Here is a 26188-nt window from a genome sequence, read left to right as displayed (position 1 = left end):
CCACAAAGTGAAGTATGTGTTACAAATGCAAAATAGCTCAATATTGGAAAATATATGGGTATAATTCACACTTAGTAGATACAAAGAAAAAATCTTGTGTTTATATGTTTATCTTTAAAGATAGGCCTACATACAGACGGCTAACCTATGAAAAATATTCACCATCACTAGCCATCAGGGAAATTCAAATCATCATAGAGATACCACCTTAAAACAGTTAGAGTGGCCAAAATTAACCAAACAAGAAACAACAAATGTTGGAGAGGATGTGGAGAAAGAGGAACCCTCTTCCCTTGTTAGTAGGAATGCAAGTTGGTGCAGCCACTTTGGAAAACAGTGTGGAAGTTCCTCAAAATTTTAAAAATAGAGCTACCCTATGACCCAGCAATTGCACTACTGGGAATTTACCCCAAAGATACAGACGCAGTGAAAAGAAGGGCCATGTGCACCCCAATGTTCATAGCAGCAATGGCCACAATAGCCAAACTGAGGAAAGAGCCGAGATGCCCTTCAACAGAGGAACTGATGAAGAAGATGTGGTCCATATACAATGGAGTATTATGCCTCCATCAGAAAGGATGAATACCCAGGGCGCCTGGGTGGCTCAGTGGGTTAAAGCCTCTGCCTTTGGCTCAGGTCATGATCCCAGGGTCCTGGAATCGAGCCCCACATCGGGCTCTCTGCTCCATGGGGAGCCTGCTTCCTCCTCTCTCTCTGCCTGCCTCTCTGCCTACTTGTGATCTCTGTCTGTCAAATAAATAAATAAAATCTTTAAAAAAAGAAAAAAAAAAAAAGAAAGGATGAATACGCAACTTTTGTATCAACGTGGACGGGACTGGAAGAGATTATGCTGAGTGAAATAAGTCAAGCAGAGAAAGTCAATTATCATATGGTTTCACTTATTTGTGGAACATAGGGAATAGCATGGAGGACATTAGGAGACAGGAGAGAAAAATGGAAGGGGGGGGAATTGGAGGGTGAGATGAACCATGAGAGACTGTGGACTCTGAGAAACAACTGAGGATTTTTGAGGGCAGAAGGGTGGGGGGATGGGTAAGCCTGGTGGTAGGTATTAAGGAGGGCACGTATTGCATGGAGCACTGAGTGTTATAGGCAAACAATGAATCATGAACACTGCATCAAAGACTAAGGACGTACTGTATGGTGACTAACATAATAAAAATACTAATAATAATAAAATAAGAAGACAGACCTAAAAAAGGCCTTCAACACAATTTAATACCCATTCTAATACAAACTCTTAACAAAAAACAGGAAAGGATGGCTATTTCCTTAATATGATTGAATACACACACACATGTGCATGTGCTCCTCTTGTGACAGGTGGAACATGCCTCTCCCCACAAAGAAGTTCATGCCTTAGTCCCCGGGAACCTGTGCATATGTTCCCTTAAATGACCAGAGATACTTTGCTGATAAGGATTTCAAGATGGGGAGATTATGCTGGATTAGCCTGGTGGACCCAAAGTACAAACAAGTTTCCATAAAAATAAAAGAGAGATGCAGGGGTAAGGTTCAGAGAATTCTCAGAAAAAGATCTGATGAAACTACACTTCCAGCCAAAGAACTCAAGCCATCTTGCTAAGCTGAAAAAGCAAGGAAACTTCTTGCTAGTGTCTGGAATAAATGAAGCCTGCTGAGGGCCTGACTCCATTCCAGTGAGATCCATTCCAGACTTCTGACTGCCATAATGGCAAAGTAATAAATGTGTTGTTTTAAGCCACAAAGTGCATGATAATTTGTTACAGTGGTAATAGAAAACTGATCAATGCCTCAATCCTAAAAACAAAGTCTTACTTAATGGGGAAATCCTGGAGGCACTATCAATGAGAGTTAAGAAAGTTAAGAATATGAACTATCTTCACGACTATTTAAGATTTTTCTGTATTCGTACATTAAACCAGAGAAAACAAAGGCATGAGAATGAGAAAAAATATATACAAAACTATCTCTATTTGCTGATAACATAACTTTATATTTGAAAATCACCAGAAGATAAATGATAAAAAATGACTCATCTAATAAAAGAAATCAGCAAGCTCCAAGTTATAAAAGTAACATACATGTGTCCATAGCATTTTGTGTTAACCACTTAAAGAAGATAATGGATGAAAAACAAAAACCATCTATAAAACCAACAAAAGTATAAAACTTAACTTAGGGAAACAATTGAAGAAATGTTTAAGATCCCTACAAATAAAATTAGAAAACACCTCTAATAGACACATAAATAGACTTGAAATAAATGAAAACATAGCCCTTGTTTTTTGTTTGGATGTCTCGATACCCAGGTGTTATTTCTTTCTAAGCTAACTTTTAAGTTTTATTTAATCACAAAATTCTAATGAGCTTATGTTATTGAGCTGGACAAGCTGATCATAAATTTTGTAAGCAACAGTTATGAAATACAGAAAAAAAACAGTTATGAGAAGGGACTAGCCCTAGCAGATACTGAATTATACTGGCAAAGCCTCTCTAATTAAAACAGTCAGAGACTAGCTCATAAATAGACAGCTAAGGGGTGCCTGGGTGGCTCAGTCGATTAAGCATCTGTCTTCAGCTCAGGTCATAATCTCAGGGTCCTGGAACTGAGTCCAGCTTCAGGCTCCGTGCTCAGCGGGGAGTCTGCTTCTCTCCCTCTCCCTCTTCCTCTGCTACTGTGTTCTCTCAGTCTTGCTCACACTCTCTCTCAAATAAATAAATAATAAATAGACAACTAAAATAGAATATGATCCCCATAAGAGATTCAACTGCACATAGAAAGGGAATATCTGACAAAGATATTCTCTCAATTGCAGGGTCAAAGAGAGAGTCTTTTATGAATGGAACAGGTACTGGAAAGACTTCAAAAAAGAAAAGAATTAGATCCATTACCCACATTATACACAAGAACACACTTTGATCCAAGATTCAAATTTAAAAAATAAAATTATACTTGCTGTAAGAGAAATCATACGTACATTTAAACTGGGCATGGAAAAGCTTTTCTAATTATGACTGAAATTCCAAATGCAATATAGTTATCAATTTGATTATATAAAAACTCTTTAAACTTTTGCATGACAAAAAACACCTTAAACAAAGTCAAAATACAGACTGCCAATTGAAAAAATAATGTAAGAACATACATTACAGATACAGGCTTAATATCTCTAATTACAAACATGAAAAAATAAAAGCGGAGATAAAACTGCCTGTAGAAATATGGGCAAGCAACACAGACAAGTCACAAAATGATCTATAAATATCGCCCTTAAGTATAAAGGTAAATACTCAAATTCACAAACAGTAAGAGAAATGCAAATTAAAATCTTATTACAATAAAGTTTCTCACATTTCAGATTAGGAAAAAGTTTAAAAAAACTTGACATATGTTCTCTTTGTATGTTTGTTGATGGTAATGGAAGATGGCATCACTCCCATAAAGAATGTAGCAATATCTAAGCAAACATATATATTTATCCTTTTCCCAGCAATCATACTTTTAGGAATTTATCCAGAAGGAAAAACTCCACCAATATCAAAATATAGGAGCAAAAATTTATTCATTGGGGAATTAACTGTAACTGCCTACTATTAGAAACCTACATGTCTAAGCACAGGAATCTGTTCAAAGAAGCTACAGTGTACACATTCAATGAAGCAGTATACAACTACCAAAAAAAAAAAAAAAAAGTGAGGAAGATCTTGAATAACTGATATGGGGCAACTTATAGAAAATAATATTAGGTGACAATGCAAAAGAGATTATATATATAGCATGCTACTCTAAAAGAAAGAAATGAAAATGACAAAACATAAAGAAATACAGAAGGGGGACACCTGGGTGGCTCAGTCAGTTAAGCGACTGTCTTTAGTTCAGGGCATAATCCCAGAGTGCTGGGATCAAGTCCCCCATCAGGCTCCCAGCTCCATGGGGAGTGTTTCTCCCTCTGACCTTCCCTCTCACGCTCTCTCTCACTCTGTCTCTTTCAAATAAATAAATAAAATCTTAAAAAAAAAAAAAAGAAAGAAAGAAATACAGAAGGATAAACTAGAAAACAAGAACACTGATTATCTACAAAACAAAGGAGACAGGATAAAAACATAGGAGAGGGAGTAACGCTCCTCCCAGTAACTGTATGTATACTTTTGATTTCAGAACGATGTTAATGTTCAATATATTTTTAAAATAAAATTAAATCAATACAGATGACAAGAGGAAAACTAAATCTAAAACTGAAAGTAAACTGAAAAGAAAAAACAGGAAAGAAAGTCTCTCTTCATCCCTGCCAACACAACAAAAGCAAAAAAATATTCTCTGCCACTTTCAAAAACCAAATTATGAAAATAATTTTATATTCAGGGTCAGCATTTATTTATGTTTTAAAAGGGATAGGAATAGAAAATTTCTTTCTAAATCTACTCTGGTAGTAGGGATAAAAAAACAAAAGCAAAAGTAACAATACAATTTGAGTTTTAGTGATAGGATTCTTTTTATAGTCAAAATTTATTACCTTTTCGGAACTCTTTTCAAGGGAAGTCACAGAGTATATTTTTAAGAATAGCAGCCTGAGAATTTAAGTATGTTTAACATGTACCAAATGATCACAGCTCTTAAAAGTTTGCCCATGTCAACAGTTCCTTTATATTAAAATAAAAGTAAAACCCACTTATTTGAATTTTATTCACCAAAATAATAAATATATATCACTCTTTTTTTACTCATATAAACAGACTGCTTACTCAAACTCAGATTTCTTCACTCATGCACTTCCACTTTAACAGAAAAAGAAACAAAGTAAAACAAAACCAAACACTGAATAAAGAAGACATTTTATTTCACTAAGTTAGGTACTATAAAGGTTCAATAACATCATCACTGATATCCGAAAAAAAAAAAAATGAACAGGCTATAAGACAGCTATTTAAAAACATAATAATAGAACCACAGAGAAACTCCCATCAAAATAAAAGAGAGAAAAAAAAAAGGATATTCAATGAGACAATTAAGAACAAAAGATCTTTAAACCCAATAGGCAAATCAATGATGAGGGAGCAGAGTGGCACCAAGAGTAACACAATTGCCCACCACACTGCAAACATAAGTGTGAAGGGAAAATTGCTTGAGGTGATTATCAAACATTAACAGTAATCAATGAGAGAACTAGTAAAGGGCATTAATTAAACCTCCATGGTGTCCCAGATTGTGAAAGTGACTTTCCAGCAAGGCACAAGCAGAAGCATGCATTATGGAAGTATCCTGTTCTAAATGATATGACAACCAGCCATTACTAAAATCAAAACAAGGGGAAAAAAATGCCACTTGTCCCTACAGTCTCTACGAAACCACTGAGAGGAAGACAATGTAAAGGTAGATATAAGTTTTGCATAAAAGGGATCCATAATTTCGGACAATTTTTACTGATTAAGGGAAACTTGGAGAAGTTAACAGACACAAAGATAACAGTGTTTTCCTGAATGTATCAGATCCACAAAGAAGGAAAAGAAGTGGAGATTTGAAATGGTTTAGTAAAAATCTGGAAGACTATAATTCATGAAGTTAGATAAAAATTAGACGACATTGACAACAATGTGACCTCAAAGATGTCAAGGGCAATGCTTCTGTTCATTGTGGTAGAAAACAGAGAAACAGAAATATTGCCACTTAACACATTTTCCTAATAACTAAATATTTTATGATAGCATGTGAGCCATTTCATAATTCTTTGATGACTCAATGAAATAAATAGTATAAATTTCATGACATAATGTTAAAAGATAAAAGGTTGTTTTCATTCAATATGCTGCCTGGAATTCAAAAGAGAACATGGCAACTTCTGGTTTCCATTCCATCATCTAAGCAGCTTAAAAGGTGTCATTGCTGTCACCAAAACGAGAAAAAAAAAAAGCTAAACTGAAAATCAACAACTTTTCTTCAATTCATCAGAGGATTTAGTCATGGGACAGATAACTGTCCCAAAAAGTGGAAAGACAAACAGGTGAATATGGAGAATCATAACTTACTGGAAGAACTTCAGGAGCAGAAAATGTTGCTGGAGCCACTACAGAGTAGGAAAACTTAAGCTGTGATTAACAAATTGCTGGTGATGTTAGTGTAGATGAGCTTTACAATTAAAAACTTCAGGAGGGCCCATTCCTACTAGAAATCCCTTATTTTCCTGAGTTTCACCTCCATAAGTCTGACCAGGTTCTCACAATCAAGAAAAATCTTAATGATGTGGATGGAACTAGAGAGTATTATGCGACGTGGAAAAAGTCAATCAGAGAAAGACAATTATCATATGATCTCACTGTTATGAGGAATTTGAGAAACAAGACAAGGGTCATAGGGGAAGGGAGAGAAAAATGAAACAAGATGAACCAGGAGACAAGCCATAAGAGACTTTTAATCTCGGGAAACAAACTGAGAGTTGCTGGAGTGGAGGGGGGTGGGAGAAAGGAGGTGACTGGGTGATGGACACTGGGGAGGGTATGTACTATAGTGAGTGCTGTGAATGTGTAAGTCTGATGAATCACAGACCTGAACCCCTGAAACAAATAATACATCATATGTTAATTTTAAGAAGAAAAAAGGAAAAAAAAGAAAAAGAAAAATCTTCTCATGATCCCATCATGAGAATAGCCATTCTGAAGTATATCCAGAGAATTCACCTTGAAATGGCCCACCCTCAAAGGAAATTAGTTTACCAAAGCCTAACCAACTGGGATTTTACCAGAGCCTAACTGACCTGGGGAAAGGAAATATCCAAATCCAGATCCCTGCATCCTTCTTGTATTACCTAAGTGGGAAGGAAAAACTTGTGAAGTTGGAGAAGCATTTTTTTAAAAAGATTTTATTTATTTATTTGACAGAGAGAGAGAGGTCACAAGTAGGCAGAGAGGCAGGCAGAGAGAGAGGGGGAAGCAGGCTCCCTGCTGAGCAGAGAGCCAGATGTGGGGCTCGATCCCAGGACACTGGGATCATGACCTGAGCTGAAGGCAGAGGCTTAACCCACTGAGCCACCCAGGCGCCCCTGGAGAAGCATTTTTAAAATCCACATCCTAGATGTGGAGAAAGGGGAACCCTCCCACTGCTGGTGGGAATGCAAACTGGTACAGCCACTCTGGAAAACAGAATGGAAGTTCCTTAAAAGTGAAAAATGGAGCAATTGCACTACTAGGTATTTACCGCCAAAATACAGATGTAGTGAAAAGAAGGGGTACCTGCACCCCAACATTCATACTAGCAATGTCCACAATAGCCAAACTGTTTAAAGAACTGAGACGCTCTTCAACAGATGAATGGATAAAGAAGATGTAGTTTATATATACAATGGAATATTACTCAGCCATCAGAAAGGATGAATACTTACCACTATGCTGAGCAAAATAAGCCAATCAGAGAAAGACAATTATCATATGGTTTCACTCATATGTGGAAAACAAGGAATAGAACAGAGCACCAGAGAGGAAGGGAGGGAAAACTGAATGGGAATATATCCAAGAGGGAGACAAACTGAGAGGCTCTGAACTCCAGGAGAGTTCATGAGAGACTCTGAGCACCAAGAACTGAACTGAGAGTTATAGAAGGGAGGAGGGTGTAGGGATGGGGTAATAGGGTGATGGGCATTAAGGAGGGCACATGTGATGATGAGCACTGGGTGCTATATGCAACTAATGAATCGCTGAACACTACATCAAAACTAATGGTGTACTATATGTTGGTTAATTGAACAAAATAAAATAAAATAAAGTAAAACAAAGTCCACATCCTAGGAGAACAGGTTCAATAAAAGATTGAGACCAAATCATAAGCCTATAATATAAAACATTTCCCCCTCTCCAAAATTCAGAATAACATTAATGAGGATCCAGCTCAATAACAGAAAATTACAATAAAACGAACTTCATTTACCAGACCTTAATTAGGAAGACTTCTCTAAGAAAACTCAAAAAGAAAAGTGAAAAAGGGAAAAAATATAACAAGGACAGCTGAAGAAAATTTTAGCATTTCACCTCTATAACTACAGCAAACACACCCTAATCCTAGCCAAATAAAGACAAAATCTCATTCTAAAAGCCTGTTTAATCTAAGTTCCTTTTACACAATACACCATGTCCAGCTTTCAACAAAAGAATACAAGACATACAAAAGAATAAAATACCTACTAAAAGACAAAGCACACAGCTTGAAAAAGAGCAAGCATAAGATTCAATATCAGATATAGCAAAAATTTTGGCATTATCATACTAGGAATTTAAAACAACTATGATTACTATGCTAAAAGTCTAGCATAAGAAATTTACACTATGCAATCCTATATATTATGAACAGACAGATGGAAATTCTATGAAAGAATCAAAAAGAAATGATACAAGTTAAAAACACTAAAACAGACATGAAGAATGCCCTTTGATATGTCAATAAACTGGACATAGCTACGGAAAATATCACTAAGCTTGAAAAGTGTCAAAAGAAACTTCCAAAAGTGAAATATGAAGGAGAAAAAAAAGAAAAGTCATAATAGAGTTATGACAATTACAAATAATGTATCAGAAATCAAATGAATATCAGAAGTGAAAGAAAAGAAAAGAAAAGAGAAAGAGAAAGGGAAAGGAAAGGGGAGGGAAGAGAAGTAAAAAAGGAATGTTTGAAGTAATTATGAATGAGAAATTTTCCAAAATTAATGACAGATGACCAACCAAAGATTCAGGAAGCTCAGGGAACACAAAGCACAGGATAAACTTAATAAAGAAAATAAATAAATAAATAAATAAATAAAATGAAACAAAACAAAAAAACTGCATCAGGACATACAATATTTAAAACAAAAATCAAAGACAAAGAGAATATCTTGAAAAAAGCTGGCAATAAGAGGTTGAAGTGGGAAGGAGAAACACCTTAACTATAGGGGAGCAAGGATTAGAATTACATCAAATTTCTTTCTTTCTTTCTTTATTTTTTATTTTTTTGAAAGGATTTTATTTATTTATTTGACAGAGAGCTAGCACAAGTAGGAGGAACAGCAGGCAGATAAAGACAGAGAAGCAGGCTCCCTGCCAAGCGGAGCAGATAGCCCAGTGCTGGGCTGGATTCATGACTTCAGCCAAAGGCAGAGGGCCTCAGGACTGAGCCACCCAGGCACCCCTACATCAAATGTCTTTTAAAAACTATTCCTGTGGGGCGACTGGATGGCTCAACGGATTAAGCCTCTGCCTTAGGCTCAGGTCATGAACTCAGGGTCCTGGGATCCAGCCCTGCATCAGGCTCTCTGTTCAGCAGGGAGCCTGCTTCCCCTTCTCACTCTCTGTCTGCCTCTCTGCCTGCTTATGATCTTTGTCTGTCAAATAAATAAATAAAATCTTAAAAAAAAAAAAAAGCTAGGGTGTTAATAGTAAACAAAATAAACGAACAAAAACCTATTCATGCAAAAACAGAATGGAGTGTTGGCAGAAAAAGACCCACACTATATTATAAGCAACTAATGAATCCTTGAATACTACATCACAAACTAATGATGTACTATATGCTGGCTAATTGAACTAACTAACTAAATCAATCAATCAATCAATAAGGTTAAAAAAAATGCCATATGAGCAAATGGATAACAATTTCACAACTGAAGATCCTGGATCAAAATCTCAATGCAAAGGAGGATTCTAACCCTAATAGTTCATCATCATTAGCATTTGTCTAAATAAAAGCACTGCTGATTAAAAAAAAAAAAAGAAAGAAAAAGAAAAGAAAAAATACCCACCAACTCTAAATTCTATATCCAGTGAAATTAACTTTTAAAAGTAGAGACATAAAGACTTTCTCAAACAAAAATTTAGGAAATGTGTCATTAATAGAACTGCCCTGAAAGAAATGTTAGAAAGAAATTCTTTAGAGAGAAGAAAATGGTTCTGGTCAGAAACTTGGAACTACATAAATAAAAAAGGACTGTTAAAGAAGGAATAACTGAAGGTAAAATATTTTATTTTTTCTCATTCATAACTAATCTAAGAGATAATAGTTTGTTCAAAATTATAATAACAATGTATTGAGTAATTGTGGGTTATGGGTAGGAGAAATTAATGGCAGCAGTGTTATAAGGGATGAGACTAAGGGACTGGGAATATTCTGTTACAAGATACTGTACTATATGTAAAGTAGTATAGTTTTATTTGAAAGTGGACTTGGATTAGTTGTAAATTTACATTGCAAACTCTAGGGTGACCATTGAAAAAGGTACGGAAAAGAGACTATAATTGATATGTTATGAGTGGAGACAAAATGGCATAATATAAAATGTTCAATTGCAATCAGAGATAAAAAAACAAAAGAAGTCAAAGAGAGAAACAAAGAATAGGGCAATAAAGAGTAAACAATAAATGTAAAAGATATTAATCCAATTATATAAATAATAATTTTAAATGTTAATAATTTTAATTAAATTAAATTAAAGTTAAATTAAATTATATTTGATGGATTAAATTTTTAATTAAAAAATAAAATAAAAAATTATTTTTAAATGTCAATGATACAAATATACCAACTAAAAGACGGAAAATGTCAGAGTGGATTACCAACAAGACCCAACTGTATATTATCTACATGAAACCCACTTTAAAGACACGGGTAAGGAGACACGGGTAAAATGTAAGGAGATAGAGAAAGAAATGCCATGCTAAAAGTAATCAAAAGAAAGCTGGAGTCATTATATTAATTCCAGACAAATCAGAATTCAGAACAAGAAAAACAGTTAGGAGGACACTGGGAGATGGAGAGAAGTGAGTTGGGGGAAATCAGAGGGGGAGACAAACCATGAGAGACTGAGGACTCTGAGAAACAAACTAAGGGTTTTGGAAGAGTGAGGGGTGGGGCATTGGGCACTTATTGCATTGAGCACTGGGTATGGTGCATAAACAGTGAATCTTGGAACAATAAAAAAATAAATAAATAAAATAAAATCACACAAAAAAAAGAAAAGAAAAACGGTTAGGGCTATAGAGAGATATTACATAACAACTAAGTGGTCAATTCCCCAAGAATATATACCAATCCTTGATGTGTATGAACCTAAGAAAAGAGCATCAAAATACATGAGGCAAAAACTGATAGAACTGCAAAGAAAAATAGATGAATTCCCTATTATAGTTGGAGACTTCAACACCCTTCAATCAGTAATGGACAGATCCAGCAGGCAGAAAATCAGTAAAGACACAGTTGAACCAAACAGCACCATCAATCAACGGGATATAATTGACACCTACAGAATACTCCACCCAACAATAACAGAATACACATTGTTCTCCACATTATACAGAACATTCACCAAGACAGACCAAATTTTCAGGCCACAAAATACACTTTAACAAATTTAAAAGAACAGAAATCATATAAAGTACACTCTGAGGACACAACAGAATTAAAATAAAGATCAATAACAGAAATATGGCTGGAGAATCCCCAAATACTTGGGAGATTAAACACCACCCTTTGAAATAATGCATGGGTCAAAGAAGTCACAGGAGAAGTTAAACACTATTTGGAATTGAATGAAAATAAAAATGCAACTAATTAAAATTTGTGGGATGTAGTGAAAGCAATGATTAGAAAGAAATTTATGGCACTCAATTCACATAGTAGAGAAAAAAGAAAATACCTAAAAGCAATAACCTAAGCTGCCTTAGAAAACTAGAAAAAGAAGAGCAAATTAAATCCAAAGTAGGCAAACTGAAAATAATAAAAATTAGAACTGAGATCAATAAAACTGAAAACATAAAATCAGTAGAGAAATATCTGAAACCAGAAGCTCGTTCTCAAAAACAGTCAGTAAAACTGATACACCTCTAGCCAGGTTAACTAAATTAAAAAAAAAGAAAAAAGAAAAAAGGAAAAAGAAAAAGAAGAAGAAGAAGAAGAGGAAGAGGAAGAGGAAGAAGAAGAAGAAGAAGACACAAAGTATTAATATCAGTAATGAAAGAGAGGTCATCAAAAATGATCTCATGGACATTAAAAGGATAATAAAGGAATATTATGAACAAATCTATACTGACAAATTTGATAAATTATGTGAATGGATCAATTCCTTGAAATACACAACATGCTAAAACTCACACAAAGAAAAATCTATAATAGGAGTAGGTGTATTTCTATTAAAGAAATTGAATCAATAATTAATAACCTGCCAAAACAGAAAACACCAGGTCCCAATGGGTCAACTGTGAATTCTAACAAACAGTCAAGAAAAATCTACACTAATTTGATGTAATTTATTTCAGAAAATCAAAGCAGAATATACATTTCCCAATTCATTCATGAGGCCAGCACTACACTATTACCAAAAACCATACAAGGACATAAGAAAGGAAAACTAAGACTAATATTCCCATAAACATATATGCAAAAATATATTGACAAAATATTAGCAAATAAAACCCAACATACATTAAAAAAATACATCATAACCAAATGCGATTTATTCCAGGTATGCAAAGCTGGTTCAACATTCAAAAATCAACTAACACAATCTAACATATACACAGACTGAAGTAAAATTACACCATCATATCTATACACACAGAAAAAGCACTTGGAAAAAAAAAAGTACTTAACAAAAACCAAAACCAATGCATCACAAAAATTCTCAGCAAACTAGGAATATAGGGGGAATTCTTCAACATGATAAATAAAGTTCATGGGGTGCCTGGTTGACTCAGTTAATTGAGTATCCAACTCTTGATTGCAGCTCAGGTCATGATCTCAGGGTCATGAGATTAAGCACCCCCAGCCCACCCCAAACAGGTTCTGCTTGAGTTTCTTTCCCTCTGCCCCCTCCCTGCTTGCACTCAAGCATATGCTCTTGCTCTCTCTAAAATAAAAAAAGTTTTTTAAAGAAGAGAATAGCCACCAAAAAACCTACATTTAGCATCACTCTTACTTGTGAGAAACCAGATGTTTTCTTGCTAAGATCAGGAATGAGGCAAGGATGCCCATCCCTATCACTCCTATTTGACTTCAAACTGAAAGCCTTAGATAATACAATAAGACAAGAAAAGGAAATGAAAGGACTACAGATTGGAAAGGAGGAAATAAAACTTCTTTTGCCTGCAAATGATATGCTTGCCTACATAGAGAATCCCAAAGAATCTGTATCAACAATAATAACACATAGCCCTGAAACTAGTGATTGTAACAGAAAACAAGGTATATAAAAGTCATTTGCTTTCTTGTATACTAGCAATGAAAAATTAGAATTTGAAATTAAAAACTCAATATATTTGTATTAGCACCAAAATATATGAATTACGTATCAATCTAAAAAATATGTATGAGTTACACGACAAAAAGTGAAGAACTCTGATGATGAAATCAAAGATGTACATAAATGAAGAAATATTCTAGGTACATGGAGAGGAAGACTCAATATTATCAAGATGTTATTTCTTTGCAAATTGCTCCATACACTAAAATCTCAGCAAATTATTTTGTAGATATCGAAAAAACTGATTCTGAAATTTATATGGAAAAACAGAAGACCCAGAACAGTCAATACAACATTAAAAAAAGAACAATTCAGAGGACTGACACTACTCAGCTTCAAGACTTACTTTAATGCTTCAGTATCAAAGTATTAGTATTGTTTTACTGGCAAATAGATAAATAGATAGTGGAATAAAGACAGAGAGTCCAGAAATAGATCCACATAAAAACAAATAATCTTTGAAAAAGGAGCAAAGGCAATTCGATAGAGAATGTAGAGTCTTTTAAACAAATGATCCTAAAACAACTGAATATCCACATGTTTAAAAAAAAAAAACGAGGGACACCTGGGTGGCTCAGATGGTTAAGCAGCTGATCCCAGGGTCCTGGGATCAAGTCCCACATCGGGCTCCTTGCTCGGCAGGGAGCCTGCTTCTCCCTCTGCCTCTGCCTGCCTCTCTGTCTGCCTGTGCTCGCTCACTCTCTCTCCCTCTGTCTCTGACAAATAAATAAAAATCTTTAAAAAAAAAATCAAAAAACAAAACGAATTCAGACATTGACCTCATTCTTTCCCAAAAATTAGACTGGATAATAGACCTAATTGTAAAATGTGAAACTATAAAACTCCTAGAAAACAATATAGGAGGAAATCTAGTTGATCTTAGGTTTAGAGAACTTATTGTTGTTGTTTTAGATGGAACATCAAAGAACAGTCCATGAAAGAAACACTGATAAATAGGACTTCATTAAGATTTTAAAAAAGCAAACAAAAAAAATTCTTCTCTGTGAAAGATGCTTTTGAAACACTCAAGAGGTAGGCCATAAGTTGGAAGGAAATATTTTCAAAACACATATCTGATAAAGGACTAGTATCCAAAATATACAAAGAATTTGCAAAACTCAACCATAAGAAAACCACTCAAAAAATTGGCAAAAGATTTGGACACCTCACCAAGGAAGATAAACAGATGGTAAGTAAGCATATGAAAAGATGCTGAACATCATAAGTGATTAAGGAATTGCAAATTAAAACAAGATACAACTACACACCTATTTAAAAATGGCTAAGATCCAAAACACTGACAATAGCAAATGCTGGCAAGAATGTGAAGCAATGGGAACTCTCAGTTATTGCTGGTAGGAATGCAAAATGACACAGCCTCTTTGGAAGACAGTTTGGCAGTTTCTTACAGAACTAAACAAACTCTTACCATAAAATACAGGAATGTGCCCATTGGTATTTTTCCAAATGAGTTGCAAACGTATGTTCACATAAAAATCTGGAGATGAATGTTTATAGAAACTTTATAACTGCCAGAACTTGGAAGCAACCAAGATGTCCTTCAATAGGTGAATGGATAACAAATTGTGATATAGCTATGCAACAGAATACAGTTGGAGGAAGTAATCAAGAGGGTGTGACTTCTAGTTGACCCTTGGTCTGGACCTGGGCAACTGGAGGCTCCTCACTCCCTCCATTGTCCTGGGAATATATACTCTGTACACAGTGGGAACTTCTCTAAGGATGTAGCCTCAAGGGAGTGTTTTGAGACCATCTGGCTGGGAGGGGGGGGATAATATGTGACTGGCCCCATCTAAATCCTCTATATAAACTTTTAAGATTTGGCAGGTGGGTTCATAGATCTACTCATTTTTGCAGCCACCTAAAACAAGCCTCGTAAGTTAGTTCTCTTGCTTATTAAAATGCCACCTACCAGTCTGGAGTGGTCTGCCTCTTTCTTTGGTCTCTTCTTGCCCTGTGTATATGGGGTGGGAGTGGGGGGGGGGGGTAGTTGGTAAACCAACAAACACTATTCGTGATAAAAAGAACTGAGCTATCAAGCCATGAATATACATGGAGGAACTTCAAATACATATCATTAAGACAAAGAAGCCAATAAGAAAAAGGCTAACTACTGTATCATCCCAACTATATAACACTCTGAAAAAGATAAAACTATGCAACCAGTAAAAATATCATTGAATGTCAGGGAACAGAACTGGGGAGAGGAAAGTTGGGATCAACAGGTGGAGCAGATTTTGGGGTAGTGAAACTATTCTGTACGATACAGTAACAGTAGATATATATCATTATACAATTGTCCAAACCCATAGAATGTGCAATACAGTGAATTCTAATGCAGACTATGGACTATAGTACTATATTGATCTGGCTCACGAATTGTAGCAAAACACTACACTGATGCAAGATGTATGAAACTATATGTGTGGAGGGGAGTGATGAGAAGATATATGGAAACTGTATTTTCCACTCAATTTTTCTGTAAATCTAAAACCACTGTAAAAAATAAAGTCACCGAATTAAAAAACAAAACACGGCAAAAACAAGCAGCCTAAAAATGAAAACATTCTCTGGAATTATTAAGAAAACGGTGTCTGCAGAATCCCACAAACACACATTCAAACAATAATCACCCAAATCATCTGCTTAATCTTTTGGGCTTCACGGGGGCAGGCAATAAAAGGCAGAAAAGCACTTTTCAATGGACTTGCCAATTGCATATGGCATAAATCAGAATGAAGCAGCAAAAACAAAATACACTCATTTGTGAAGTCAAAAGAAAAAACACAAAACAAAACAAAATCACAATATTACTTTGTTCTTCAATAACAGAGGTAGTCTTTTGAGCCTCTCCCAGCCAGCTGTGGATTCCAAGAAAACAGTAACTGATGATAATGATTAATTCTAGGGATGAGCGTTTCACTGTTTTATAATTTAAAGCACTAGTGAAAGGCATTTAAATTTGGAAAAAACTTAGTAAAATACCAGTGCTTCCGTTTAAGACCTTCTGGGGAAAATTAAACACAACTGTGAGCATATTTCTATATACTTATGTCATGATTTTTTTGGTACCAGAATTTAAAGTAAAACAGTTACAAATAATTTTTAAGCCTAAATTTTCCCTTTTAAAAGTTGTAGTCCATTTCCTTTACAGATTTGTAATTTGGTTTATTATTGAGCAAGGTAATATTGTTTTTTCAAATCAATGTCATAGAAAGCATTCATTTGGACAGATTAACTTACTGCCATTATTTCTTAAGAAGTAATAATGGATAATTATTAAATAAGTAATAGTTACATAATGCCATTAAGTTAATGGATTAACTTTCTGCCATTATTACTACAACAAAAAATCTACAACTAAAATGTTAGAGAACCTTTTAATCATGAAAACAAAAGTAAACAAAAACAAATTTTAAAAAAGAAAGTCGTGGGACGCCTGGGTGGCTCAGTTGGTTAAGCCGCTGCCTTCGGCTCAGGTCATGATCCAGGGGTCCCGGGTTCGATTTCCGCATCGGGCTCCTTGCTCGGCAGGGTGCCTGCTTCTCTCGCTGCCTCTGCCTGCCTCTCTGCCTGCTTGAGTGTGTTCTCTCTCTCTCTCGTAAATAAATAAAATCTTAAAAAAAAAAAAAAATGAAAGTTGTGAAAATGATAAATGTTTGCCTAACTTACATACCAAGTTTGAGAGTCAATTGGAATTTTTACTATTATAAAGAAGGGCTCAGTCTTTTATTACTGTAGTAACAGTAGAAACCTGTTTTAACTGGGTGATATTTTGATAAACCGTGGTAATATATGCCCTATCCTCTATAGTTGCACTACTAACTATGGAAGAATTCAGAGCCCTGCCTGGTCTATACTCTGAAATAGTCATAACTGAAACTGAAAACTTCTCTGATGAAATCCCAACCTGGTTATAATGTTCCCTTCACAGGGACTCATAAGGAAACCTTCTGAAATTACGTTGTAAAATATCTAGGTGAATCGAAGATAAAAACACCGAAGACCTCTTTACCTTAACATGGCATTTTTCCCGTCACTTCTGGTGCACCAGACCTGCCGGGTTTGATAACCTATGTCTAAGTCCCAGGGCCTGGACAGGTGATGTGGCTTGTAACTTTGATGTCGAAAGGTGACTCGCTCCTTTGAATCAGAGCTGAAATCCAGAACAGCTCTTCCACTGAGGTTAATTTCTTTAAGATGAGGCAGTCTACATTTACTCCACGGTCCTACTTTAAGGCTGAAAGTATATTCCTCTTCGCCAAGAGGACAGGAAATGGGAGTGTCACAGGCCCTGGATTCGGTCAGGTTGGGGCACGGAGACCCGCCGTAGAGAGGGGGAGCGATGGCCGCCCGCGTCCTGTGCTGCAGTTGCTTCTCACAGCCCTCGCGGCACTCGGACCACGGCGAGAACTCCGACACGATACAATCCCGGGGGCAGGGCACGAGGCAAGCTTGTTCTGTGGGCGGCTGAGGGGCAAAGTGTTCACAAATCTCATTGACGACCCTGGTTCTGTTCAACTTCTGAACGCAGCGCACGGTGCGGTCCTGCAGCCCGTGCTGTGCCGTCACGCACGCCGCGGTCCGAGGCGGGGCTTGGCCGGCGCTGGCGGGAACCAGCACACAGCGGTGCCAGTCGGAGACCTCCCACTGGAAGAGGTCGCTGTGCCAGTCACACACCCGGAAGCAACTTCTTTCCTTGGGAGGCCTGTGGTTCTCGTCGCAGTTGGAGACGGGACTCGTCCGCCCTTCCGCGTGGAAGCACCACAGCGCGCGACTCTGCACTCCTCCCGGTCCACAGTCGCCCGTACACCTTCCCCAGGGGCCTGCGGGCGAAAGACAAGGGCGTCAGTTACGCAGAGGTTCCAAGCCGCCATCCACACAAAGATGGGTCAATTTGAACACTTCCCAACACGACCAGTATGAAATGACGGGTTTGAGTGGACAATATCATCTGGTTGTTAAGAGTGTGGACGCCGCATCAGTTTGCTTTTGTTAACAGTCCCCATTCGGTCTCTCACCAGCAATGTCAACGTGGACCAGTTACTTCCACTTTCTAAGCCTTCGCTTCCTTAACGACCTAAGAGACAGAATAAAAGCACTAACTTGCAGAGCTATTCTGAGGATCGGAGGGACAAGGTGGTGTCAATACACACTTAATAAATGATTGCTATCATTATAATCATTAGGTTTTAAAGCCTATATATCTAACTCAATATTAATACTTCCTAGTTAGTGTTTCAATCTAAAAGAAAAGCCCCAGGGGAGCCTGGGTGGCTCAGTGGGTTAAAGTCTCTGCCTTCGGCTCAGGTCATGATCCCAGGGTTCTGGGATCGAGCCCCACATCAGGCTCTCTGCTCAGCGGGGAGCCTGCTTCCCCCTCTCCCTCTGTCTGCCTCTGCCTACTCTCTGTCAAATAAATAAATAAAACATTTTAAAAAATAATAATAATAAAAGAAAAGCCCTAAATCCAGGATTTTTTTTTAAAAGATTTTATTTATTTATTTGTAAGCGAGAGAGAGAGTGAGAGCAAGCACAGGCAGACAGAGTGGAAGGCAGAGTCAGAGGGAGAAGCAGGCTCCCTGTGGAGCAAGGAGCCCGATGTGGGACTCGATCCCAGGACGCTGGGATCATGACCTGAGCCGAAGGCAGCTGCTTAACCAACTGAGCCACCCAGGCGTCCCTAAACCCAGGATTTTAATAAAGTAGAATTTTTCATGTTTCCAAGCCTTCACCTCAATACAGCAGGTGGCTCAGAAGAGAACTATGTTTTTAAAAAATGACCTGTCAAAGTATCTTAAATATACTTTCATTTGCTAAATAGGTGTCCCTGCTTTGGGATTTTGCTTGCAGAGTGAATTGCATGAAAAAGAAAATATCTGATGGGAAAGGATACACTAAAAGCAGCAGCAGCTCCACTGAACTGCCTATGGAAATTCTGCCTCTCTGACCCCTGAAATATACCCACTTTGATTTCTCATAGGTATTAACTCTGGGTCAAGCTTCCAACATTAGTTTGTAATACATCAAACCTTTTAATTAATGAATATATTTTTATGGGAAAGAGTCCCACAAAGAAAGGGACAAATAACATCCATTGATGTTTCTCACAGTTTTGCAACTAATCCATAGACACACCATGCAACCTTATCCAGAAGGCTGACTATACGTTTCATAAGGATGGCAAGGTATCACATTTTGTGACAATGGGAAAAGAATACTTTCCTCTCTTTCATTTTACTTAGTTGTAACGTGAACCTGAGAAAACTTTACCAGCTTAACCATGTAACCTTTGCCCCTGCACTAGGATGTGATAATAAAGGCAATTCACATCCTGAGAAATATTTTAATTTACCTAGGTAAGAGAAAGAAGGTGTAGTCTTTCTCTCTTCCCCCAAACCTGATCAAACATCCAAAACTTCATGAAATGTGTTTTTATGCACATCCATAATATCTCTAGGAACAGGAAATGTGTATGAAGTACATACACACTTAGGAAGAGACATATACATCCCCAGAGATACAGATATCTGAAGTTGTGGCCAATATGCTGCAGTGAGGATTTCTCACTGTTAAAGTGCAGGACAAGTGTTCTTCCTCACAGCGTTGTCTGGATATGTAGACCTACTTGCCAATGGCTTCTGTCACTTTATGAGTGAGATTAACATAGAAAATACCCTCATGTCCTTTCTCCTTTCAGTGTCCCCATCGTGGAGCCTCTTCTTGCTGAAGTAGACAGAGAAGTTTCATTGAAGTAAGTCACCTTTTACCCATAGAAATGCCCTTGATGCCTGAGTGGCTGTCGTTGAGCGTCTACCTTCCACTCAGGTCATGATCCCAGGGTCCTGGGATTGAGCCCTGCATCAGGCTCCCTGCTCAGTGGGAAGCCTGCTTCTCCCTCTCCCACTCCCCCTGCTTGTGTTCCCTCTCTCACTGTCTCTCTTTCTCTCTCTGTCAAATAAATAAATAAAATCTTAAAAAAGAAGAAGAAAGAAAGAAAGAAAGAAAGAAAGAAAGAAAGAAAGAAAGAAAGAAAGAAAACAAATGTCCTTGAGTTTACCCACACATTGCCCAGGCGCAGTGTCCCAGCACTGACTGCTCCTGGGCACAGTAAATGCGCATAAAAAATGGTACTCTCAGCACAAACTGATTTCATCAAGTGCCCACAATTCTGGTAATTTTCTCCTCAATCAACCACAATTTTGTGCTTTGTTAATTGAGATGTTCATTGTTACATGAAAGTCATTTACAGACTTCATGTGTCCAGATGTTCTGGAGCAATCTCAGTTCAAGTATGCCATTCCTTGTCCAACATGTCAGACTACACATGCAAATTTTCATTATTGTAAAAAAAAAAAAATTGCCATGGTTACTCAGTAAAGAAATACTTCCAAAAATACATCCTTGTAGCAAACTTTAAAATCTATAACCAGTTTTGAATAACATAAAACGGATACTGGATGAAATTGAAAGAAGCTCTTTTTGAAAGTACTAGGTTTCTAAATAATGGCTGTCTGCATATCTTTATTTGTTAACATATCAAATACACATAATTTTCCCCTAAGGACTTTTTGTGTAAAGAAAGAAAGACCAGAGAAATCAAACCATTTCTAACCAATCTGAAAAAGCTGATATTAAATTTAATTCATCTAGAACATCTTACAAAGTGATCTTTATTCTTACTTTTAAAGCATTTTACTAACACATTTTCTTATTAAAATGTTTCCATCTTGTAAGTTTTTCAGTCACTTTCAAAATTGTTAAGGTAGCTATTTTTTCATTATTTGAAATCATTAATATTTTAAACCTTATACATTATTATCCTTCACTTAGCCTTCACATTCTTTATCTATATAGAAATGCATCAAACAGCAAAAGTTTTCTTAGATCAAGGGGAGACGAAATATAACTATTAAGAAGTAATTATCACAATTTGTTAAGGGCTAGCAGTGCTGTGCTAGGCTTGGATAGTACTAGAGGACTGTTACATATTCAAGCATTTTACCAGGTGGTTGTTAAATCATTCATACTTTGAAATCAACCATGATGAGAGTATTTACACCACACTACAAATCAAGGCAAATCAAGGCATTTAAAAAACAAACAAACTGAGAGTTGGTTTGTCATATACCCCTAGTGGTTTGCCCAGTTCCTTCCTATTCCTACAACAGTTCTCTGACATGGGGCTAGAATGTTTATTTCATCAGTTGGGGACATGAAGCTCAGAGCAGTTATAAAGCACATCCAAGGTTACACAGTACCGGGCAGACTAGAGTGGGACTCCAGATCCGTGAGACTCTAAGCATGGGCTCTTGCCCTGCATTTGAAAAGAGTCTTTTCCAGGGTGTGCATTAGTATATGCAATCCTAACATCACAAGGCAGTTCTGTTTCTTAGCTTAGCTATGATCCCTCTGATCTGTTCCTTTGAAAATGAATACAAGTAATCAAGGTAGTATGTGAGGAACAATTTCCCCCTCCTAGCCCTGGAAATGCTGATAAGCACTAGTCAGTACATTTAGGAAGGCACAGTCAGGGAAGCATAGTTTCTCCTCATGTTAAAAGCAAACATTGCAGGGATGCCTGGGTGGCTCAGTTGGTTAAGTGGCTGCCTTTGGCTCAGGTCATGATCCCAGCCTCCTGGGATAGAGTCCCACATCGGGCTCCTTGCTCGGCGGGGAGCCTGCTTCTCCCTCTGCCTCTGCCTGCCACTCTGTCTGCCTGTGCTCACTATCTCTGACAAGTAAATAAATAAAATCTTTAAAAAAAAAAAAAAAAAGCTAACTTTGCAGACAACTGAACAGCATGTAAGTAACAAGCAAATACAAAGTGAATTGTGTACACTTGAAATAAATGAAAAACAAATTGCAGGGGCGCCTGGGTGGCTCAGTGGATTAAACCGCTGCCTTCGGCTCAGGTCATGATCTCAGGGTCCTGGGATCGAATCCCACATCAGGCTCTCTGCTCAGCAGGGAGCCTGCTTCCCTTCCTCTCTCTCTCTGCCTGCCTCTCTGCCTACTTGTGATCTCTCTCTCTCTCAGTCTCTGTCAAATAAATAAATAAATAAATCTTTTAAAAAAAAATTGCAAACAAGATATACAAGATGGAGACCAGACCTCTCAGCAATTAACCTATAATACTATAATAATTTGCATTTCTCGGGCACACAGAAAAAAAATGTGTTCCATGATTTATTCAGTTGTGTTTGCCTATGAACTTCAAACATACGCACTAGTGAAAATCACATAGCCCTGAGGGATTTTGCCATTTCAGAAAACACACATATTGAAGTAAAATGTGAACTACAGTTTGAGAAATCGTGTTTCCCTTGTCCAAGCTCAGAAATAGAACATATTCAAGTTTTGAGCAGTTGCATGGAGAAAATGAATATCGCCTTTAAACTTTTCATATACATAAAATGTGATTATAGTCACAATATATATCTGAGATAAATAATCTAAAGAAACATATAGGAAACCCAGGCTTTTAAACATCAGTCATGTTTAAGAATTTGTTTCTTTATCTCACAGAGAGAGATTGAGCACAAGCAGGGGAAGAGGCAGAAGGAGAGGGAGAAGCAGACTTCCCAGTGAGCAAGGAGCCTGAATTGGGGCTCAATACCAGGACCCTGGGATCATGACCCGAGTCAAAGGCAGACGCTTAACTGAGCCACCCAGGTGCCCCAAATTTGGTATTTCTTCATTGAAAACAGGTCCCAAGTAATACAAATGAAACAAAATTTAGAACCAGTAAAGGATTAAAAGTTTAATTAGACATAATATGCATTTAAACTAAAACCCATGCTGTGTTACATTCTCAGAAAATACTTCAGTGGTATAAAAGGAATAATAATTCAGTACTTGTTTACCTGGACCAACATTATATAAAAACACCATCCACCTGCAAGTCACTACCTTTTCTGTGCGATAAATAAAGTTGCACTGGAATGAACAGCTAAATATTTTAAATAACATCAGTTTTAATTAACATGTTAACATTTTGGTTTAGAAGTAAAATCTTTGGATGCAAAAGGGTGGCATGGATGAATTCTTGGATCGAATTCACATTTAAGACCCTGTAATTCCATTTTCTTTCCTGCCTGTGTTTTTGCAGAAAGTGCAAATATGTGGATGCTCTAATGTAATATTCCCCTAGAAGCAGAAAAGTGTTGGCATGTTTTATTCTCTTAATTAAGTTACCCTTAAGTGGATTAGTTGAGATGAATGTATCTCCCAATATTAAAGACGACCTGCTAGGTGCCTGAATTTTAGGTGTGGCATTCTCTAAAATGCCTACAACAAAGGAAAAAGGGAACTTAAGTGGTCAGAGAGAACAAACACATTCTGGTTTTTGCACAGCATTTGCCACCATTTGAGACAGCAACCCTGACTTAATACCATTCATGTAATAGGAAAAGATGGTTATTTTACTGTGCATTTTTTTTTCAACCACAGCTTTTATTATCCTGACATTGCTTTATTTTTAACTTGGGCAATGGGGTTGAGGCATGAAAGGAATGTGAATGCAAAGCTTTAATATCTTAACCAAATTATCTGTGGATAATTACTATACCAAAGCACTCATAAACCTCAACATTACAAAATGTGAAATAAAACAACATTGACTCACTGGTAAGATATCTCACCTCCAAGAAATAGCTTGAAATTTATGTAGTAGCTTTCACTTCCTAAAAAGCCTTCTCCTCTAGTGTGGAGTAATTAAAGTAATGCTTCCCTTGCACAGTGGACAAATATCTAAGAAATCACACTTTCTAAAATAAATCAAAGAACCCAAGGAAAGAGAAAAGACTAGCATCTGAGCATTCATTCACTAAAATAACAATTACTCATCAGCTGCTATTTGACAAGTAGTGTATTAGAGTCTGGAAATATAAAAATAAACAAGACACCAAGTATCTCTTACAGTATCTGTGTGTTAAATGTAATGCCAGTCTCCTTCTGATGAGGACATCTGGTCTATTCTGCAGGCCTACCTACACTTACTTTGTACACAGTTGAACACTGAATGTTTTGGTTCCCAGAGCTCATTAGACCTAAAGCAGCAAACTTTAGAGAGAGACCACTGGAGGCAGGGACACATCTAGAAGCCAGAAGAGATGGCCATTTTCAAGTCTGCATTTTTTATTTTATACTCTTAATTAATTACTCCTGCTAGAAGAGTATGCTCAAAGCCATGCAGCACGTCCCAAACTTACAGAGAAAACGTGTTCATTTTATATATATATACATATGTGTGTATATATATTACCATATTACTATTTTATATATATTACTGAGTTATGCATTGGATATCAAGAGAAACACATGGAAAATGGAAAAAAATTCAAATGAGAAAAAATTAAAACCTAATGTATTTTATTTTAAAAAGCCCATTGTACTTCTTACAGGAACCAAAAAAATCCTATATTAATACTAAAACTATTTTCAAAACATATCTGTGGTCTGAAGGATATGTGTGCTAAAGTATTCCGATAATTCTCATCAGAAAATTTTAACAGCAACAGTTCAGAGCTACCAAATGTAACTTTATTCTCAAAGGTACAAAGATTTACTTTTGAAGACAGTTTATGAGTCCACTCGAGGACACCGTGGAGCATTCAGACTGAGTATTTATACTTCCAGAAAGCATAAAGCATTGTTACTAACATTCCAGGCTCTTTCTGGATGACTGTGTTTTTGTTTGACACCTAACAGCACTTTCTAAGTCCATTTCATCTTTGTGGACAGATGTCTCTGACTGAAAAGCAAAGTGCCTCTGTTACTTATCACTTATGATTACAAATTATTAGTTGCCAGTGGCTAGAACATCCATTAAAAGTAACTTGACAGCAAAGCAGATTACAAATATATCTGAAAGACTCATCAGCTAATGCAAACACCACAGAGACAGAAAACCACCTTTTAAAAATTGTTTATCAATATTCCTGGTTTGAATTCTACTTTCTAAAAATTCTGAAGCCTAAAAGGAAATCTCAAACCTCATATTCTTCACCGCATTCTGACATAAAGTGGGTCCTTTCCGATCACTAAAACCTATGGCCTGCTAACTGCCTCAAACGTGGGAAGGGAAAGGTAATGTGACAGCCAATGGCTTTTCAGGAGGAAATGAAGCCCAGACAAACCCAATGAGTTGCCCAAGGTCACACAGTCATTTGGAGCAGAAAGGGGATGGACAGTTCCATTCCAGACGCCCAGTCCAGTGATCTTTACACTATATCATGCTGGCTTCTGTTGTAATGTCCTAAGACTGCAAGGGAAGAGTAAGGGCTCTATAAATGATTGTGACCCAAGACGTGTGGGAGGGAAAGGAGGAAAAACATAAAAATAAGTAGAAATTACATAAAGACAGTAAAACACAAGCAATGAGCTACCTGTGAATGTTGAGAGTTTTCATTCTCCTGCACCTGGAGTTCTTCCCAGGGGCCATTCACAATGTGTTATGTGAAATGTAATCTTTTCTGCCTCTGCATGCTTGAGAACACAGACTAAGCTACTGTTCAAGAACATAAAGAAACAACAGGGGGATCATCTGGGTGGCTCAGTCAGCTGAGCATCTGCCTTAGGCTTGGGTCATGATTCCAGGGTCCTGGGATAGAGTCCCACATCAGACTCCCTGCTCAGCAGGGAGCCTGCTTTTCCCTCTGCCTGTTGCTCCCCTTGCTTGTGTGCTCTCTCTCTCTCTCTCTTTCTCCGACAAATAAATAAATGAAGCCCTGGCACTGATAAGGAATTCTCTATCCCTGAAGTAACTATAACAAATAATAATAATAACATTGCTTTGAACACCTACCATCTTCCCAATACCATATGTATAATGTTGATATTGGTCTGCTTTGCTAGATGAGGCCATCAGAGCACGAGGTTAAAGAACATGCTCCAGATAAACAATTCCTGAG

The 26188-nt window shown here is 37.0% G+C and overlaps 1 protein-coding gene across 1 annotated transcript in view; it reads right to left on the bottom strand.

The window, feature by feature from the left end:
- The window catches only part of THSD7B (thrombospondin type 1 domain containing 7B), a 733321-nt gene that overhangs the window by 549309 nt on the left and 157824 nt on the right, over window positions 1–26188 (bottom strand). The window contains exon 2 of the mRNA XM_059166739.1: window positions 17290–18100. Coding sequence (XP_059022722.1) covers window positions 17290–18100 — 811 coding nt within the window. The remainder of the gene's footprint in view (window positions 1–17289; window positions 18101–26188) is intronic.

The sequence above is a fragment of the Mustela lutreola genome, chromosome 3 (assembly GCF_030435805.1).
Source record: "Mustela lutreola isolate mMusLut2 chromosome 3, mMusLut2.pri, whole genome shotgun sequence".
NCBI lineage: Eukaryota > Metazoa > Chordata > Mammalia > Carnivora > Mustelidae > Mustela > Mustela lutreola.
The sequence above is the reverse complement of the archived record's forward strand: the minus strand, read 5'-3'. Positions and strand labels throughout refer to the sequence as shown.